At 39.5% G+C, this 20,689-nt stretch overlaps 1 protein-coding gene across 2 annotated transcripts in view; it reads right to left on the bottom strand.

Moving 5' to 3' along the window:
- Positions 1-15,279, bottom strand: part of ARHGAP28 (Rho GTPase activating protein 28) — a 76,089-nt gene extending 60,810 nt beyond the window's left edge. Inside the window, exon 1 of one of the 2 annotated variants that reach the window (XM_031062266.1) lies at positions 14,991-15,279. In XM_031062266.1, the coding sequence (XP_030918126.1) occupies positions 14,991-15,121 (131 nt within the window). In that variant the 5' untranslated portion in view covers positions 15,122-15,279. The remainder of the gene's footprint in view (positions 1-14,990) is intronic. The other variant, XM_005427378.2, reaches the window with a different exon arrangement.
- Positions 15,280-20,689: the final 5,410 nt, after the last annotated feature.

Genomic DNA, 20,689 nt, shown 5'->3' with positions numbered 1-20,689 from the left:
TGACAGTTGACTACCATGACCTGGAACTTTTGAGAAACATAGATTTTCCTATCACAAAAGTTGGTGGTGGAGATTGGAGGAAGCAGTAACGCCCCTTTATTTTACATCTATGTAATATCCAAGAAAAATCTTTTCTTAGGTGTAGTTATGGAGTTCTTGTGGTCCAGGGAAAGGAGTTTCAGATGAATATAATTATAAGAGTTAAGACAAAAAATGTTATTGCTACTGCTGGAAAAGTTCCTAATTAGCAACCAAGCTATATTAACTGCCATGTGAAAGTTTTGTCCATGGCAAATGTGACATAATTCAAAGTAATTCTGTCATTAAAGAAGTAAAAGCCTAGTTAAGTTACTTTTTATTAGCCACGTGCTACAAGCAAGTCCCTAAATGGTTATAAAAGCTCACAGTGTAAGCGGCAGTTTGTTTTGTCATCACAACTTGGTTGTGATTCTGAGCCCCAACAGACTAGGAAAGAAAGAAAGTAGTTTGGGGATAGCTGACTACCAGACAGAACCTGTGAGTTTGGTGGGAATTTCACAATAACTTTTGATCAAGCAAGAAACAAAATGAAACTAAGCCATTTTCCTATGTGAACTTCCTAGTCTTCTAGAGCTGTCCTCCAGAAGACGGTCCCATAAATGCTGTTGGCACAACTGCAGGAGGAACACCAGTCTATGGATGGGTTTTGCTTTGGTTATCCTACACTTTCTGTCCATAGATTTGCTGTAGAGCTGCAGTTCTGAAAACTGACAGGGAAAGACTTCTGGCTTTACTGTAACATTTTAAGGCAATGATAAGAGCTGGGGAAATGGTCAGGAGAACCCGAGAGCATGCCCTGGCACAGCCCACAGTCAAGCTGAATTTGTCCTTCATGAGCAACTGGACAATGCCCTGGGTGTACATCTGTGAAAAAAGTACAACCCAAAAATTTTGTATAGAACATTTCTATATGAAACAGAATATGACTAACAATGTGGAAATCAAGTCCAGCAAACCTTGCAGGAAACGCAGGGCAAGTGCTACTCAGAGTAAGTTTATGATAAAGTTTGTGTCCAATGAAAATCAGACAACCACAGCAACTCAGAGGAGCCACAGAGCTGCTCTCATTATTTATCTTGTCAATGAGATTAAACCAGCCCATCCATCAAAAAATGTTCAAAGTACTTAGAAATACTGTAAATCATCAAAGTTTTCTATAGTACACACAGTCCATATGTCTAAGTCAAGGCTTTCCACTCAAGATATTATCTGATTGCTTTTTTCATGCAAAACAAATTAATTTCATTTTTTTAGGCAAACATTGGATAGTAGCATGAGGTCAATCTCAGCTAACCAAGAAGCTACACTCTTATCATAATTTCCAGGGAAGCAGGACTTTCCTATTTACATATTGTATAGGATAGCAGTCAAAACTCAAATACAGTGCAGTAAATCATTTGGCTGTTGGCATTTCAAGGGTTGCATCAAAGAAATGTACAAAATGAGTCAAAAAGCTTCTGCCATCACATCTGCTATGAATGTGTACTTTCAAATGCTTTCTTTGTGAAAATGCCCAGTAACATGTGTTTCAGTTACTTGTTCAGACTTCTGAGTAACAATTTTTACAATCCCTATTCAATATTCTAGTCACAAACATTCTTTTCCACATAATCCAATCACAGAACTTTTCAACAGCTTTAATTTCAACAAGTGCATGATTAAATCAGTAATTTAAGTAAAGCACCACATCAAAACAAATCCCTGAATTCAAGAACAAGCCTCAGCTGAAGCATTTTGATGATCTTTCATCTACTTTCATCATGGTTTTAGTCTATCCTTCACTTTACTACTTAGTAATGAAAAAGGGTATCTACTCAGAAAGATCTCTTCCAATGCTGTCAAATATTACCCATTTTCAAAGAAAGACTAGCCAAGATTTTGTCAACAACAAGGCAAATGCAAAAAAATCCTGCAACCACCGAGCAAGAGGCACTTGTGGAATAGCCATTCAAGTAGATCTTAGGTATGTTTTCTTTTTTATTTATGTACTTCTTATTAAGTAATTGCCACTTTACCCTTAACTTTTGAGTTTTCTTCTAAGTTCCTTTAGATTCTATTAATGACTGGAAGTTTTCTTGCTTAAGGTTCAGATGTGTACTGTATTATTTTCTTTTATCTTTACATAAGTGATATATTCTGAATATACAGATAGGATGACATAGATCTTCACCTATCTTCTTATCTTAGGCACCTAAAATTATATATCTGTATATTTCTATTAATTTCAATTGCTGTTTATAATCAGAATCAATTCAATGATTCATTTTCAGAAGATACAACATCACCCGCAAAAACCAAAATACCTTACCCATTCTTAAAATCTACAGGACTCATTCCAAAACCACAAGACTAACTCAGCAAAAGGCAAAAGTATTACCAAAAGCACACAGAATATCACAGGTAGAGGAAAAAAACCCATAATTAATACTTACAGAATTTCTTTAAATCTAGCTATGTCTTTCAAGCTGCTGGCCAGACAACAGCTGTGCATGAGGCAGAGACACAAACAGTACATCCTTTGTTACCTGCTCGCAAGACTATTTGAAGTCCACTAAAAAGTAAACTTCTGTTACAAAATGACAAAATAAGATGAAGGAAAAACACATACATGAATTTGCATCAGCTCTTTTGCTTTCTGCACAGCAATTCCCATGAAGATTCCAAAGTAGAATTTTTTTTTCTGTTAGTATTGCTCACTTTCAGTTTTTATAGCTGCTTCGAGATCTGCATCACTGTATTTGATTTCAGCTAATCAAGCATACAAATGAACAGGAATGCAGACACACAGCACTGTAAAAAAACACAGAAGGAAGTTTTTTCAAACAAAATCCCTTTACTAGGCAGTGGTTCCAGTGATGCTATCAGAATAGGAAGGAAAGTCTGTGTTGCTTCATTGTTTTGTTTGGATTTTAGGATCCAGTGCTAACTTGTGATAGTATTTCCATTTGTAAGTATATTTCTCTGAGTGCAATCCAAAAAAGTGACTGTGATGAATCTAAAAGGAAAAATATCCCACTGAACTTGCTAAGTTTTTCCATCATGAGTGACCATTACAGAACTGCCCCACTCAATTATCTTTCCTGTGTAGCTCAGTAGTTTTTGGCAAAGCTCATTGTTTTTCATCAAAGTCCAATAAATGCACAAAGTAGATGCAATAGAAATGCAGTTACAGAGAAATTCAATAACTGATTCATCCCTGTGTGGAATTTAGGAGTTTCTAAATAAGAGAATGGCGTGAATAGGATAAATGACAAAAAAGAACTGCAACATGTATTGAAGGTACAGTCAGTCGCAGAATGCTGACACAGGCCATCTAGGATCTTCAGAGGCAAGCCCAAAGCCTACCGTCACCAGGAGGAGTTCTAGGTCTGACTTGCAGTGTGGTGAGATGTCAATTACGTTTGTAATCCAAAGATTCAACTCTGTCTAGCCTCCACAGTTCAGCAGTAAAAACAAACATGTACTCTTCTCCAGAGTGACTTATCTGATCAGTCCACCACAGCACCTAACTCTAAACAGGATTTTCCAGGTGTCATGAACTGTGTTCTCTCTCTGGCTTTAGATATCATGGTTTAAATGCGAGAAAGAGCAGAAATGTCAGCTCAAGCAAAGAGGAATTTTCCTTATGTCTCCCAAACATAAAATGCACAACAGCAGTCTTGCAAAGTGAGCAAACTCTTCTCATCAAATATGAAACTGACATCAAAGATTAAGAGGTTTCCTTCCCTTCTGTAAGAATATGTCACTCCTCTCATTGTACGTAAGAATGTGTTGTTCATTGTTTATCTCTGAGATCTACTCATCACTTTCAAGTGATCTTCAGGATTTGGTAAGTTTGGTCTGCTATAACCACATTATAGAGCATTACTCATTTTATAGGTACTTAAAAATGATGGAAAAACAGTATTAAGTTTTTAACTAAATACAGACCATAGAAAAGTACAAAAAAATAAACACTGACCTTCAGCTTATATCTTCAGCTATACCAGCTGCCTAAGTCTACTGATGTCAGTGAGTGTTTTAAGACCCTGTGAAGATGGCCAGAGCCATAAATATGTGTTTTCTCTAAAGATACCAGAAGAACTCTTTCCACTGTGTATGATTTTCCTGGTTTTTTTTTCTGGTATCTGGTGCAAACTGATGTACTTAATTTCAAAGATTAATCCCATACTAAGTTTAAATTTATTCAAAGTCTTCAAAATTTGCCTATCACATGTTATCATTATGTCCAGTGAATTAACAGGATATGGCTATTTGTGGGCTTTAGGGTAGTCCTGCAGGTGTGTATGTATCATGTCAGAATTTGGGCCATTCCTATTGTTGTACAGCCTGAGGTCCCCTTGGTTTGTATGAAATACAAAATCTATCCCAATGATGGAAACTCATCACCAATAGTCTCAAAGGAGGTAACTTAATCCAGCCATCTACTCCACTGATATAATTAGGAATGCACTTTGTCAGCCTTTGAGGGTTTAACTACAGCTGGCTGGGTTCAAGGCAGTCTCAGAAACCAATCTGTTCTTAGTAACACCATCTCCTTCACAAAATTACAGACATACTTTCAGCAGATATACCCAGCTGACTGCTGAATGATGTTTTTCCACCCACTTCTGCAGTGGTCAATGTCTTTTTCAGCATAACTGAAGCACTGGATCAATGCCATGAAATGATTCAGAAACCAAAGGCTGAACTGACAGCTCCAAGAATAAAGGTTATAAACCTTATTTACAGTGTTTGAATGTGGCTCAATGCAATTTCTGAACATCATCATATTTCTGATCTAGCTGATGAAATTTAATTAGAAAGGAGATTCTAATGGATATTCAGATGCTGACTGGCCTCACTATTTTTTAAGAAATAAAAGGTTTTCAAGCTCTATTCTTCCAGAAAATCAGAAATCTACTCTTCAAATGGATTATCTAAGTAAAGGGAAAAAAAATCTAACCTAATAAAAATGTAAAATCTTCTTTAAATTTATTCATCAGAACTAGTGCTGGATCCCTGCTGTACCCTTGATTGTTCTGCTGGAGTCTACAGGGATTCAGATGATGAATACTTTCATATTGTTGTCAATAAGCTTTTCTAAGGGAGCATCACAAGCAGTGCTCCTTTTTCATGTGTTTTTCCCTTGTAGGAATCTGATTTGCACAAAAGAACAAGTTATTCTGCTATGGTTCAAGTAAGTTGGGTAAAGCTTCCCTTCCAGGCTGCAAAGCATTTGAGAAAAATGCAGTGTAACTTTGTATCTGTTTATGTACCTAAACCTGAAAATACCCAACCTAACCTATTAATCAGCAGAGTGGCCTGTTCAGAAAAACACATACCTTTTTTTTTTCTCCCTTATCAGTCCTGAAGCATTAGTTTAAACACTTTGAATTCCAGCCTTCAAGTTTCCTACAGCTGTGTCAGTGGGATGGACAGGGCTCCCCAGGGCCATAAGCCAGCAGCTGAGGTGGGGCATCACCATGGCTGGTTTTTGGCTTGGGAAAAAACTCCATGCTAACGTGGTCCTACAGCTCCTGGGCACAGGCAGAGGGAGCTCAGATTTGCTTGCAGCCACCCCATGAAAGTATGTTTTGAATTCCTGTGTGCTGTCATTATGTGGCAATCTTGATATCCACTAAAGCCACAGATTTATTATCTTGCTGTTAAACCATATGATGTCAGGCTGAATCTCTTCAGTTTTATATTTTCTTTTCATTGCTTTATTTGGTTCTTTTTTGCCTGTAATGCAGATTTTCAGTAGAATACAGACATCACAGCTGGGCCTAAATACTAATAGTACTCAAATTCCAGTGTCCTGTGTTGGAGAGCAAAAAAATACTGTGAAATAAAAAAGCAATACATATCCTTCTTACTTCAGAAAGTGTTTCATGTAAGGAGGAGAAGGTTACCTCTGAAAATTACAACTTAACTGTATCTTTTAGAATTCTTGATAGCACTAAGTGTTAATTATAGACATTCTTGTTATCCACATGAATACCATACCCCATGTTCGAATCTGGAAAGAGAAAATGAGCCTCCAAGGACATCCTATGACAATAAACTCCATGTACAAATGCATGATTACTTAAAACTAATGATTTTATTGCTGCATGACATGTAAGGCAATCAGCTGCAGATTTGCTTGTGTTCAGTGTAGAGCGGAGCAAGCTGTTTTGGCTTGCATGATCTTACTGCAGTGCTGAGTGTGGCACAGTTAACTTCAGGCCAGGGTTGGCTAAATCTTGTAAAACAAATTTAGTAGTTAAAAAAAAGACATAAGAGATGGAGTCCATTAAGGATGAAATGCATTTTGACCACACTAAATAGCTGCAGAATCAATGTCTCTCCCAAAAAGATGTGGTGTGCTTCCTAAATACAGAACATGGAGGTCCTGTATGATGAAGAAAGCTCTTCAAAAATTGACATAGGTTGTCTTGTTTGTTTATTTTTAATTGCTACGCTTTCTCAGAGGCAACAGATGGTTTGAACAAATATGCTTGAAGAAAATTCCAGTTAATATTTGACTTGTAGGACAATTATTTCTAATGTTTGCCATATACTCTGCGAATTGTCAATGACACGTGGGTAACCATAAACTTCACGCTCCATCTATGGGCTTGCACATATTCTATACACACAGGTAAATTAGAATAAATGAATACTTCCCGAAAATTCAAATTACCAGTAATATTAAAATTTTCATGGGTTAATTGCTTTTGCTAATTGAAAGAAAGAATGAGGGAAGAAAGTAAGCAAACAAGGCAGCATCAAAGAATTGCAGCAGATCACAGGGTCTTATAGTGAAATGCATCCTCTGAGTGGAAGATGTAAGAAAGACCTCATATGAGGCAGACACTATTGTTTCAGCAGGTGACAAAAGATTCCCATGTACTCAAAAGACCTCTTTCCTTTGCTTGGAAGGCTGTCCGGCTGTCCTGGTTTCCTTCTCCCCACCCTCTCTCCAAAAGTGAGCACTTGCAATTTAAAATCCTGCTGCAGCTTGAGTGCCAAGGCTTCCCTTGTCTCTGTTCATCAGGATAAACTCTCTGCTTCCTTCCACCTCCTTGCACATGCATGACATGGGCACCATCTGGCCAAAATGGCCAAGAACAGCCGAGCCTGAAAAACATCTCTGCAGAATGCCTTAGGCCCCCGTGCTCTGGGTTTCACCTGTATTTACAGCAAAGATTTTATCTCTGATACATCCAGACAAATATTTAGAATTCAAGTTTTCAAAATATTTGAGTAATGGAGGGAAGTCCTGGAAAAAGAAGACAGGCCTAGTTACTGTTATGTTTTAATTATCTAAGACTTCATATGGATGCCCTGTTCTGCAAGAATACTGTTAAAGAAGTCAGCCTGACTTGAGACAGGAGATAGCATAATCAAATCATGCCCTCTAAGTTAAATTATTGACAAAAATATATGAGCTCTAATGACTTATTCCATTTCTACTAAATTCAGAGTAATTCCTCTATAACTACACCTAAGTGTCCTTTAATTCAGTCCATATGTACAAAGAAGACTCATATCCCACTTGCTGTTTCACTGCCTGATTTATTACTGATGTTTTATTAAATTAGAATTAAAAAAAGGACTAATTCATATTGGCTTGAATGCTACAACTATCCAGTTCTTGCTCTTATACTAAGATTAACCTTAAAAAGGATCTGTCATTCTCACGTCTAAATTCCCTCTTGACCACTAGGTATGATAATCACTGGGCCAGAAAAGACGATTGGATGGTATTTTGTTCTGAGTTTTCATTAGCCAGAGAAAGAGAAACAGATGTTGAGGAGGCTCTCCACTGCCATACCTGTATTTTGCATTGATTAACTCAGAGTCCGGCTATCTGCAGACTCTGCAGGGGTATAGTTAGCAAAGAACCTACCATTCCATGAGTCAAATTCAGGCCTTTACACATTTATTATGCTCTTCCCAAGTCTGACCATTTGAAAGCTAGGGGTTTTTTTATTAACTCTAGTAAAATATGAAGACTTACAGCTCTAGAGCTTCTTCCATTTCTGGTAGCAAATTGTGAGAGTGACCTCATGGCCGATGTCCTGAGGTTTCATGCACAGGTGCTTAAAACACAGTTCCCTGGCTTGTCTGTTGCTTTAATCTTGTCTTTCATCTGGTTAATGATGTCAACACAGCTGGACTTCTACATCTGATACTTGTTGTCCACATATATACTTGTTCTCCTCTGTCTCTCTCTGCTAGGGCTCTTCTACCTTCTACAAAAAGACTTATGGTCATTATCTTGCTCATTATCTGCTCAGAGGGACTTCTGCACCAAGAAATTTTAAAAAAGGCCTGCCTTCTGCCTAAGCATCCAACATATATCCATGCTAAACTGGATGATTTTACACATCTGAAAATCCCACAGACCTACAGTAGCTGAGTATTACACAGCATCCTAAATGAGACAATGTGACTGTATTTAAACCAAAAAGCTGATAAAAGGCTCCCTGCTCCAATGTTTATTCCACTCTCCTCAGAGACTCTGACAGTGTCTGGAAAGTTGAGATATGGCAGGGAAAAAAATGAATTACAGAAATGAGGGATCCCTCACAGATCATCAATCTTTTCCTTGCATTAATTACAAGGGATGCCAGCTCAAGCACTTCTGCTGATCTCTGCTGAAATAGTCCTTCAGGGTGAGAGAGCACTTCTTCAAACAACCTGTCTTTTAAACCATTTCATGTTTTGATTTCAACATCACTACTTAAATGCCATTCCAAACTCCATATGTTTGGTGGGGCTTGAGGCCCAGCTGTAAATATCCCCACCACAAAACAACATTTATGAGTTATTTATTTTCTGATTCCAGGTCCTTTTATTTGCACACAAGGATGCAAATGAGGTAATACACCTAGGAAAGTGGTCCTTCGTGTGTCCTCCTGTGCTCCCCTCTTCTTCCCACTCCCTTGTATTGTTATTTGTCTCCCTGTTCTGAGTCCCTAGCTCTCAGACAGGACTTGGAAGACCAGGGTGGTATGAGTTGATTTTCACTGAGAGAGAAAGCAGGAGGAAGGAAAAGGGGGACCAAAATGCTAGGTAGCATGCTTTGCTTCAGTCACCACTTTGGGATGGGACTCTGGGTTCTATTCTCTGGGTATCTCTGCTGTGCTCTTTGAATGCACCTACCATGGTGGTACTTGAAGGCTGCAGAGAGCATGGTCCTGCTCCTCTGGCAGACGTGCTGCCAGCTGGGCTGGCTCTGCTGGCTCTGGACTGGCTCTGCTGCCTGGCCAGCTGGAGCTAAGCATCGCAGTGGGCCAAATGGCTGTTCTACTGTGGTTAGCTGAAATCCAGGATGTCAGCTTGGCTGTTTGCTGTGGATACCCCACACTATTTCAGGATGTGATTCTATATTTGTACAGCACTAACCAGATGCTTTTCAGATCCTGCTCTAGCTAAGTACTTTTACTAGTACTCCATAGTCATGTCTTGCAGTTGCCACCTCTCCACATTTCCACATTTTCCACACATTTGCACTGAATTAATATGATCTCCTGTGCAAAAGTAACACTAAGGTTGTGGATTCCTGGCAGTTTGTTATGCCAGTGATGTCAGACTGCCAGATGCAATCTGAACATATCTGTGTAGGGCACGCAGGGCTCTCAGGTCCTACTTTTTTTTTTTTTTTTTTTTTTTGCAGGCAGCTCCAACACTCATGTAATCAGAGATAAGTGACTTAGTTAAAAATGAATGGGGCAGCTGGCTAAATGCTCAACCCAACAAAATGATCAAAAGGACAGTGCCAGATGTTTTTCATTAGCTCTACATATGGAGGTACCAGGGAGAGCAGCAGGAGCACCAAACTAAAAAGAAACCAGAGAAGCCAACTCTAGTTTCAACCATAACATGAGGAGCTGGCTATAAATACTACATTCCTCAGTGTGGCTCCCAGAAGACAAGGATATTTCTAAAACCTACAGGAAAAGCGTGTCTACTATTGTCTGACTTATTTATATGCATCCTCCTGGTAAATATTTTATTAAGAATTATCATCTCAGCATCTATAAAAATACACTTTAACAATCATATTTTAGAAAGCTTCTATAAGTTGCAGCAAGGGTTATTTTTTCCATAAAATTTATTTTTTGCGCAGCTGGTGACAATGCTGTTTTTTCCTAGGCTACTGATTTGTGGGATTTTCTTTACCACATTTAGTACATTCTAAAATTTTAAATTCATAGCTTTGGAGTCCAAGTTACTGCAAAAGGCTCAAGTCATGTCAAGATTTACTGTGGAAAACGAGCCAGATTTTTATTTTTGTCTTCTGGGTAAGTTTATGATAAGGTGAGATAAACATCCAAAATAGTTAAGGTTGTTTATCCTGCATCACCAAGAAGACATTCTTGACATCGCTTGTATACAACTGAGCTGGGGAGCTGCTCAATCAGCACTGACAGAAATCCAACCCAGATCACCTGGCCCCGGGGCTTACAGACCTTACTTCAGTGTGATAAAATCTGCTTCTGTTGGGATAAAACCCGAGCTGTTCACATAGCTCCTCCTGTCACAAGACAAATTTTGGTGCATAAAGACTCCTCCTGTGGTTGTATTCCTTTCAGGGAATTATTTCATGACGCTTTACCTCACCTTGACATATATCTGTAGTATCTTGAGGCTTGCAAGGAAGAATGAATCCTACAAAACAATCTGGTGTCATGCTTGTCCAGCGTAATGACTTGACTATCAGCTCCAACTCTGCAAGCCGTAGACCTGGAGAGCAGGGATCCTGGAAGTTGCCAGCAGGGAACTCAATCCACACCGTATTTTTCAACCAGTATAGAAAATATTCCTGTTCTTTTTTGACTCTTTCATTTAGTTATGTCTGCCTGAAAGTCAGAAATCCTCCCTGACAGAAGGAGGAGCAAGACATGCTGAATGCAAAGAGATTGGGAAGGCATTTCTCTGAAACAACTGGAAGTACCAGACTTGCAGTTGACTAGGGAAGACAGTAAGAATGGCTCTTGGCTGTGCTGATCAATAGTGCTGACACCTACTTTGTCCTTTACCTATGCAGCAAGCTCTGAGGTTTGGTAGTATATATGCTGCTCTTTGCATGATTATTGATTGAAAAGGTTACTCCATGTGTACAAAGCTTAATGTGCACTTTAAAAGCTGCTCTCACACCATTCTGCAGGAACAAACCCTATGAACATGCTTTTTCTTTGCCCTAATTCTTCTTTCATGCTCACATAAGTGACAGCCACTCATTGCAGTGAAAATGTGATTCGCAGTGCAGGATGAGTTCTTTGCTGGTAGATGTGTGGTAGCAAACAGAGGAACACACTAATTATCATACTGGAGTCGAGGAAAGCTGGAGCATGACTCACTTAGGAATGCTTTGTCTTCCCCTAATTGCATAATTACCTTAGAGAGCTCTCTGGCCATTTGGCATAGAGGTCATGCCTGTTTCCTTTGAGCACAGGAATAACTCCTCCTAGCTACTCCTAACAGGATAAAAAGGAGATGTGAGAAAGACATATGGCCATGGCCCCACTTTTCCTCTATATAACCCAGGAGCAGCATTTGTGCACAACTACAAAGTCCTTCATTCTCTGAAATGAGGAAGCCAAGTTGACCATTATGTAACATAAACCAGCACTTTCACCTTTGCACTGAGACAGGGATAGTGTGATATTCTGGCTTCTTTGGTGCTGTTACTTGTGACATCTATTTTCTAATGAACAGGATTAAAAAAGAGTGATGGGGTTGCCACAAGAACAGGAATCTTTCCCACTATAATTGTATGCTGTAGGGCTAGCCTGACTTCCAAGCAAACAAAGCAAGAGATCTCCCCAAGACCTCATTCTCACAAGCAATAAATTAAAAAAAAAGATACAAGTACTATAAATGTCTATAAAAAGCATGTAAAAGCAGATGGCAAACTAAGAAAAGAGACCTTAATATCTCATGAGAAAATTGCAAATGAATTTGCTAGTTATATTAGCATTAAAGGAAGGTTTGTCTGGAGAATTCTCCTGGAAGTCTAGGATACTCAATACTGCAGTTTTCAGGGCTCACCCCAGCCCATGTAGAGAAGGGGTTAAATAAGTCTGCAAGATGCAACAAATGGAGAGAGACAGAATTGAACTATATGGATAACTGAAGTCAAGATATTTAAGTCTTTAGTCTCTCTGATGAACTCTTGTTCTGGAGGATGGGTGGAATCTGTGGTCCCTTTCTTAACCACATTATTGATGTTATCCAATGCTACTTGGGAAGCTAACCTGGTGATGGCATCACTATGCAGTCAAACTTTCATCCCACTCTCCTCTTCATTACTTCTATGAATTTTCCATCCTTCACCACAAACTGATCCATCCTCCATTCAAAGCAATTTAAGCAAATTTTCTCCTGCTCTCTTTACAGCCCACCAGCTACTATCCTCTAACTTATAATGGGGTATATACCCACTGGGCTTAGAACTGGAAATGCTTGCAGCTGCTATACTTCATGCTGACCCTGATGCTGGCAGTGTGTTTTAGAAATGCACAAAGGATGCCAGCCTTTGAGAGTTGGGCATGAATATGAATCCAAGTGGTCTGATGCATCTGTTAATATAACCTTTCATATAGATGGGCTACTCAGCTGTGTGTCTGGGTTGTCAAGAGTGTTTAAGATTACTAATTTGTTTAGGGGCTCATAATGGTTACTTAAATCTTTCCTTCTTTTCTTATCAGTGTCTTTTTTAATGGTGGGGAGTGGCACAGTTAATTGCTGGCTGCGGCTGCATTAGATTCCACTTTTTGTGAGAAAACTCTGATCAGAAAGTTTCCAAAGGGAAAGTTTTTGCGAGAGAAAACAGCTGGAAGACAACTCCAAGCCCGACTCCGGTGAGTGGACCTATTCTAATACAAAGAGTGCATCACTCCAAACCAAGCAAAATGTTATGAGAAGAAAAATGAAGTATCTTGATTCCTAAGAGAAGAGAGAATTGGTCAGCAGTTTACCAAATTAAAGGCTAATATCCAAGACAGATTCTATTCTCATGGATAAACATCTCAAACAGAGACAGCTTTAGAGCTACATGTAACTTAAGCAGCTGACTTCAGGCTCTGGGTCCCAACTGTTTTTGTTATCAAACAAGAAAAGGGTGACACCTCTGCTCTTTTCCTGCTTTTTTGAATTATTTTCCTGAAGAGTTAAGGAGTTAACATGCCATAGTGTGAGTAGCTGCCCTAGGGATCAAGGAACACCAGACAGAACCTATAATAAAAGCTCTTGCATTAGGATGGTGGCAGAGGAGACTGTAGAAAATACAGTCCAGGAAAGAGTTCTTAGAAGATGAAGTAGGGATTAAGCCAGAGCCTATTTTACCATTTGCTAAAGCATTCAGTCCATTTGCCTTCATGGGTTCTGCATTCCAGAGGACTTCATGCTGGGTTAATAAAATCACTCTCTTGAACAGGCTTTGGAAACTCAGACAGCCACTGACTGCCCGTATGGCAGAATTTGCCTATTGCTTTTAGACAGCTGTGGGAAGTTGAGGACAAGAAAGGGGAGACAGCACCAAAATCTTATGGATATGTAGACACGGAGAGAGACTCCGCATGGCTTTGGCTCACGGCAGAAGCTTCCAAAATACGTTCCTCATCAAAATGTCAGGATTCGCTTTAGTTATTTTCTTTCAGGAACTGTAATTGGCACTTCTGCTTTTTGTAGGTGATATGCATGTGATTTATGTGTGTGATTTAAACCCTCAGACACTCTGAGCTTCAGTTTCAAGTGCATTTCAAGACAATTAGCACACCTACAAGAAAAACAGCAAAACACCACATTTCTGTTGCTCACAAACTTAAAGGGAGATAGAGTTTAGTGCTCTTCTTAAGGGAAGAGCACAGGGACAAAAAACTGTGTTTCCCTGTAACTCAATGCCAAACCACTGCTCTCTGTTTTGAGTAGCAAATGCCATTCTTACTGCATCTAAACGCCCAGACTCCAGTTTCTTTTCTCAACATATAATTGTGTATTTTGGTACTGCTCTCCAACAGCAGTTTACCAGAACAAAGGAGTTATCTTTATGGGACAGCCAGGGAAACACACAAAGAACAGGAAGATGCAGCTAATCTAAATAATGACATTGAAAACAAAATAGCTATTGGGCTATAAATAAACAATATGAAGTAAATATAATTATTTTTATTAAGAGAAGACACAGACTTAATTCATGGGGATAATGTCATCTGCTGTTTCCTTAGACTTTAGTTCTTATTTTTTCAGTCAAGCCATAATGCAAGATTTGCTACTTTCTTCAACTTTTTACAGTATAAACTTTTATATCACTTCTTTTGGAGAAAGTTGCAAAACTCAGATACGTATGTTCAGGAGAAAGATCAGATTTTCTAAAACAGTAAAACTGCTCAAACCGCTTGGTTTTGAACTGCGCAAATACATGCATTCTTACAAGCAGGAAGGTAAACATACACGCGACTGCATTAATTAAGACAATACTTAGTTTCCTGCAACACAAAGGAATTTTCGTATTTAGACTAAGTCTTTAGCGATCCAGTCCCCCATTGTGCGTGCAAAGCAAAGCAGCAACCTCAGTTTCACAGAGAGAAGCACAAGGGCTGGTTCTGACCCGGCGAGTGAGCGGAGAAGGAATTAAATAATCCTCTAAACCAAAGCCAGAATCAACTTTCTGAGCGCCAAGCTCAGCCGGTCCCACCACCTCACTCTTTGGCAGCACAGTCCTAAACTCTCTGAGCAGAAGCCTGATTCACGTGCCTTTTTTCCGAGGGATTGTCTTGTTGAGTATCCTGGGAAGGAAACTGGTCTGAACTGTCGATTTACAAGATTTAACATAGGCACTCGTGTTTCCCCCTCCCAACCCCAACCCGCTGAATCACTTTCCCGGCGGAGACAAGAAACGAGCGAAGTGCTCTCGAGTGTCCGAGCCGGGCAAAACACCGGGCCAGGGCACCGCTCCCCCGCTCGGCCTTTACCTGCTGCCGGGCGAGTGGCTGGGGGGCACATCCTGCACAAAGCTCTGCTCCATGCCCGGGATCCTGGCCGGGCTGTGGGGATGGTAGGCTGTCAGCACCACGCTGCCTGAGTCCTTCATCTCCATGGTCATAGGCACATGTCGGCCCCGCTGCTGGCGACAGAGGAGACCCGAGGGCCGGGCGAGGGACCCTGTCACAAGCGCCAGCCCATGGCCTGGCCGGGCGGCAGCGCCCGCCGCTGCCGGCTGTCAGCAGAGCTGTGGCACCGAGACACGGCTCCTCTCCCTGTCAGCGAAGCTGGATTAGCATAAATTCAAAAACACCGCCCACAAAACAACCCACGGGGAAGTTACTACGTTCCTAGGAAACGAGAAACCTGAGATAATTCTGCAGTCCTGCAAACGGGACGCTTCCTGCCCGCACACAACGCTTCTTACTTCTTCCCCCAATAGTTCTCTGCTTACTTTTTTTTTTTCCTGTTTCTTTTTTTAACAGCAAATTCGTACTACTCCTCATGTTCCTGAATTAGTCTTGTCTAAGCGAACCGATCTGGTGGAGAGGAGCGCTACTCAGACACAACAAACACATGGTTTGGTGGAGCTGGGAGAGTTACAAGGGATGCAGAAACCGAGCGGGATCTGCTCCGTTTAAATGACCGGGAAAAAGCAGCGGGAGCTGTGATTTCCTACATGCCGAATCATTTCTATGGCGGGGAACTGAATTTGCTGTCTCCTGAAAACAGATTAAGGTTTCATTTTGCCTGATAATTAGAAAGGCACTGGAAAATGAGTGAATTACTTTTACAACAGTGTGTGTTCTTCTGGAGCAATCCTGTAAATAAACACACACTAAGATGCTTGATAATTTTTCATTATTTAACGTGATCTCTCTATGTTAATTAAGTGCTTTTCACTCAAAAGGAGACAATCAGGAAGAACAATCAGGTTCTAATTCTGGAATAATACTCAGAGAAAACTCTGTAGGACAAAGTGAGAAAATTTGCAAATCCCTTTATTTTCCTCTGCCACTCTTTCAGTGTTTTTTTGGTTTTTTTTTTTTTTTTTTTTTTTAAGAAAGAAAGGTTTTTGATAAATGCCAAGTCCCAAAAACTACTGTCCTGCCTATGAAATCATCTGAAGGATGTCCCTAATTTTACCCATTGAGCCACAGGTCTCTGAGCACCTTGTGAGCACTGGTGTGAAAAACCAACCTCAGTGCAGCTTTGTCACAGCTGCCAGCAGCATCCTGAGCGCAGGTTCTCTCCAAAATGCTCATTGGTCTCCTCTTTTGCATCTCCCTTGAGTGAGGTTGCTCTCTCCAGCACTGCTATACAGTGCTATATTGTGCTGTCAGTCTCTCTGGTGAACTAGCTCAGGTTTTGAATCAGAAAATGATCTTCTCAGCTCTGCCTTCCCCCTGAGCTGGGTACCCTGCCTGGAGGGGCACGGTGGTTTCGGTCAAACACGTTGCTGCGACTCATGTAGGCAGTGCCCAAGTTAATTTTAAATTAGCCAGCGTAGGACACTGATAAAGGTACACTTGGCAGCACTTCTTGCCAGACTCACCCAGGAAGCATAAATATTTGAATGTACAGAGCCTCTAAGCCTGCTCTTGCTATGCTGTTAAGATATCCTGGATTAAATATTTTCAGGCCAGGTTGCCCAGGATAAAATCACGGCTGCTTACATGGCAGCATGGATGGCTTCTAGGAGCTTCCATGTAGCCATGTAGAGATGATAGAAATGAAGAAGAAGGCTCTGAGCTATCTCTGGAAGCACCACCATAGGCTGTGGTGCCACCAGTGATGGCTAGGGTGAATGCAATGACCACTATTCTGTGATTACTGGGAGATTCAGTCCCATCCTGGTTTTACATTTTCCTTCCTGGACCAGAAGGTGAGAAATCCCCTTCTCTGATGAGGGGGAGTAAATTGTTAATAGAAATTTATATTTGGCACAAATGCAGATAGATGTTTTGGATTTTAATCAGCCAAAATGTATATATCAAAGAGGATATGAGAGCAGAAAAAAAAAGATAAATATATGTTATAAAATATTTGCTGACAGCCTTTAAGGACAGTCTTCACAATTTACTTCAAGAAATTAAACACCTGAAAAAGCACACATAGTGAAATGAGCCAAACACTATCAAAAAGGGAGTGGATGTCCTTTAAGAGGTAAGGGTGCTGAGAAAATATTGGCTTAACTTCAGGAAAGCCTTTTTTCTCTCCTTTCTATCATAACACTAGTCTTTTGGCAGTACCATCAGACAAAAAGTGATGATTATGTGCTTTAAGCTATGTATAGATAAAGCCCACAGTAGAAATGCAATATATTTTTAATATTATTTTTATTTTCTCTTTCCATAATAAAACCCCTCAAACACCAACATGATTTAGAAAGTATACAAATACCATCTCAATAGAAAAATACATATAAATAAAGGAGGCCCACACTTATTAAATGGGATTTTCTCTCTAAAAAAAATAAACATGGAAGATTTTATTTGGAGATTTATAAAGTGCTGATGCACAAACTGGAGGCATATATGGAAATGGCAGACTATTTGGCACAAGTACAAATAGATATTTTGAAAACTGATCAGCCAAAAGACATGTATCAGACCAAGAGCTAAAAATGTTTATATGCCTAATGGCTGTTGGGGTTAGACATCTGCATAATATTGAAACCCCAAAAATATGCTAAATCAACTAGACACACACATCAGCCTTTAAAGAAAGTTTTAACTGGGTTGGTGAGCAGCCACAAGAAAAGTGTACAAGACAATATGAGCTGGACTTCAGCTCTATCTGAGCAATTCTGTTCCCAATGGAGAAGTTATTTTCCTGGTTTATAAAGAAACAAGTAGGAAAGTATTTTAATCCAACATGTTTGTGTTTCTGCAAGATTCCTTGAATACTAGATTGTGAAGTACTCAGGACTGTGATTGTTCTAATTGTTTTTTCATAGTTAATAGCTTTCTAGACCTTTCAAATACTATGCAAATGCCATTTTTGTGAGAAAATATTGTGAGGATGCTTTTGGTGGCAAGCAGTAAAGTGAAGGTGCAGCAAGAGAAGAGTCTGTGGGGAGTCTGTGGTCCATAATCCCATGAACAGCTGTCTTGGGTTTTGTAGGCAAGGGGCTTGTGCTTCCAAATTTTATGTCGTGCTTCTGTCAAGGGGAATGCTTTGCACTTTCACACATTTGGCAAAATAATTAATAAAAAATAATTGTATAAGGATTAGTGGGCCTGAACTTGGAGAACTGGGAGTGAGAAATCTTCACTGACCTGTTGCTTCAGAAATGTAAGTTAGTGGCTGTATACTTGTATGATCAAGCCTTCAGCTCGTCTGTTGAAAAGTATCTGTGACAGCCATATACAAGAAATATAAACACACAGAAAGTCACTAGTTCAAGCTTACTGAAATGAAAAAGAAAGTGTCACTCCTGTTAAAACAAATTTTATATTTTCATTCAATTAATTAATAATTGTTTTGGCAGCAAATTGATGGGCTACCTTTGCATAGCACATTTAATATCTATTGCTTCAAAAGGAACTATAATTTAAAACAGATTTTAAGCAGCCTTTTCTGGTCAAGTTCAAGGGGGTGTTATTACTTAAAGGAATGGGATTTGTCATCTAGGGGTTCTTGTCCTGACATGGTGGGAGCATTCACCATTATATTATAAGAGTAGAGCCACAGAGCCCTGGAAAGTGGAAGATTCCCCTTTGAACTACGAAACACACAAAAATTTCTGAGTATTGAATTTCATTGCTCATTTCCAGCTTAAATTACCCTGGGCAAAGTTAGACAAAATTAGCAAAACCCAGAAGTTAATTTTGGACCATATTAATTTCAAGTTGGGTTAGATGAAGTTTTATAAGGAATCTGTGTAAAGCACAGCATTTTTCACTGATTAAATCAAGGGGAAATGAGTAATACATAGAAAAATGTCATCCTAGCTCTGTGTCTAAATTTCAGCATCCCTCTTGCAATAAATTTTGCATCTATCTATATGAAAGTAACCAAAACCAGAACCACTGTATTTCTTCATCTTTTTTGGGGGGATGGTGGGGGGGCAGGGGCCATGGGGGAGGCAAAGGGTATCTCTTACTTCTCTCTAATTTTTCGTTTGGATGGAAGCAGGTTTGAGGGGTGGGGAGCAGAAAGCCTCATCACACCAAAGAGTTGGTGTCAGCAGAAGGCACCTGGACAGTCTGAGAACAAGCAGTGGCACAACCTTGCATAAAAACCAGGGGAGTGGTGTGTGCATCTTCTACTGCTCAATTCACATGAAAAAAAGTGTCTGAGAAGGGGCTGACTTTGTGTCAGGAGAATTTTCACAGTGTCTTGAGGTCTATATCCTTTCAGATAATTTTATGTGTCATGAAGGATAGTTTTTAATCTTGGTTTAGCCTCCGAACTTTATATTCTGGTCATGCTGGAAGGATTAGAGTCCTTTTTTCTACTATAAAGGAGAGCTATTTGTGTGCCTTGTTGTGGTCAGCTGGAAACATGAGGGCATGGGTGAGACCTACTGCTTTTATACCACTGAGAATCATAAATCAAAAAATAAAAAAGAGGAAAATCTTTGTTATTCTGATTTGTCTTTTCAAACTGTGAACAGAAACAACAAAGAAAACTGTTGCTTGTCCTTTAAAAGCAGGTTAATTAACAAGGCTATTTAAACAAAGAGAATAGAAATCAGGTGTTGTGGCCACTGATGGTTTTGCAAAGGTTTGTAATTAAAGTATGAAACAAAACATTCATCTTTGTTAAATATAGCTTCACAAATTGCAGTTCCAGGCTCAGTATGAATATATATCACATTTTGGTGAATTTTAACATGATCTTTTAAAAATTGATTTACTATGGTTTCTTTTATCCTAAAAAAGATACTAAAGTATAGAAAAAAAATTATTTAGGCAACTTTTTGCAGTTTTTTGCTTAACAGTGAACCTAATTTCTTTTCTAGAAGCTCAAAAGTTGTTTCTCCTTAGCCCAGATGAAACTACCCATATATTATTCCCATGTTAATTATGTTCAGAAAAGGAAACTTCCTTAATCTATCTGCCACAATAGGACTTTCTGGAGGTTTACTTTAAGAAAAAGCTCATATGCTTTCATTCATCCATGAGGTTTATGCTCCTTCATGACGTGTTGATCTAAGCACTTCAGCCGGGACAGCTGACATCCACAGCTGAATGCTGTGGTCTGGTGTTTTTTTTTGTTCTGAGGCCGTAAGTTAAAATTACATGAAGGAGTGGTAATGTGGTTAAGAAAAGTAGCACTGTGAGAGGCTGGTTCCTTCTTTGAAATGTTCCTCTAAGCATGAGCTGAAAATGGGAATTTGTTTCTGCAGCATAGAAGGGGAAAAATGGTTGTGGATAGAAAGCAATGAGCATTTTCAGGCCATATGTCTATGTCCTGGTACCGCTGAAAGAGCAGAATTGGGTTAGGTATCTGAATTTGGTGCAAGGAAATTGAGTCCTCATTTTCAGATGATACTGATTTATAAATATTTATAGATTACACATCATACAAATAGGTTAGGAATGAAAAATGAAATACGAAGATAGGTTTTTGTGTAAAAAGCCAACCAGACAGAGATTTATAACTTGATTCTTTTAAAAAGTACTGTTTTCCAGGGGCCAGTCAAACTCCTAAGAGGCTGTGTATACATGTATGTATATGT

Source organism: Geospiza fortis, unplaced genomic scaffold (assembly GCF_000277835.1).
Source record: "Geospiza fortis unplaced genomic scaffold, GeoFor_1.0 scaffold471, whole genome shotgun sequence".
Lineage (NCBI taxonomy): Eukaryota > Metazoa > Chordata > Aves > Passeriformes > Thraupidae > Geospiza > Geospiza fortis.
The sequence above is the reverse complement of the archived record's forward strand: the minus strand, read 5'-3'. Positions and strand labels throughout refer to the sequence as shown.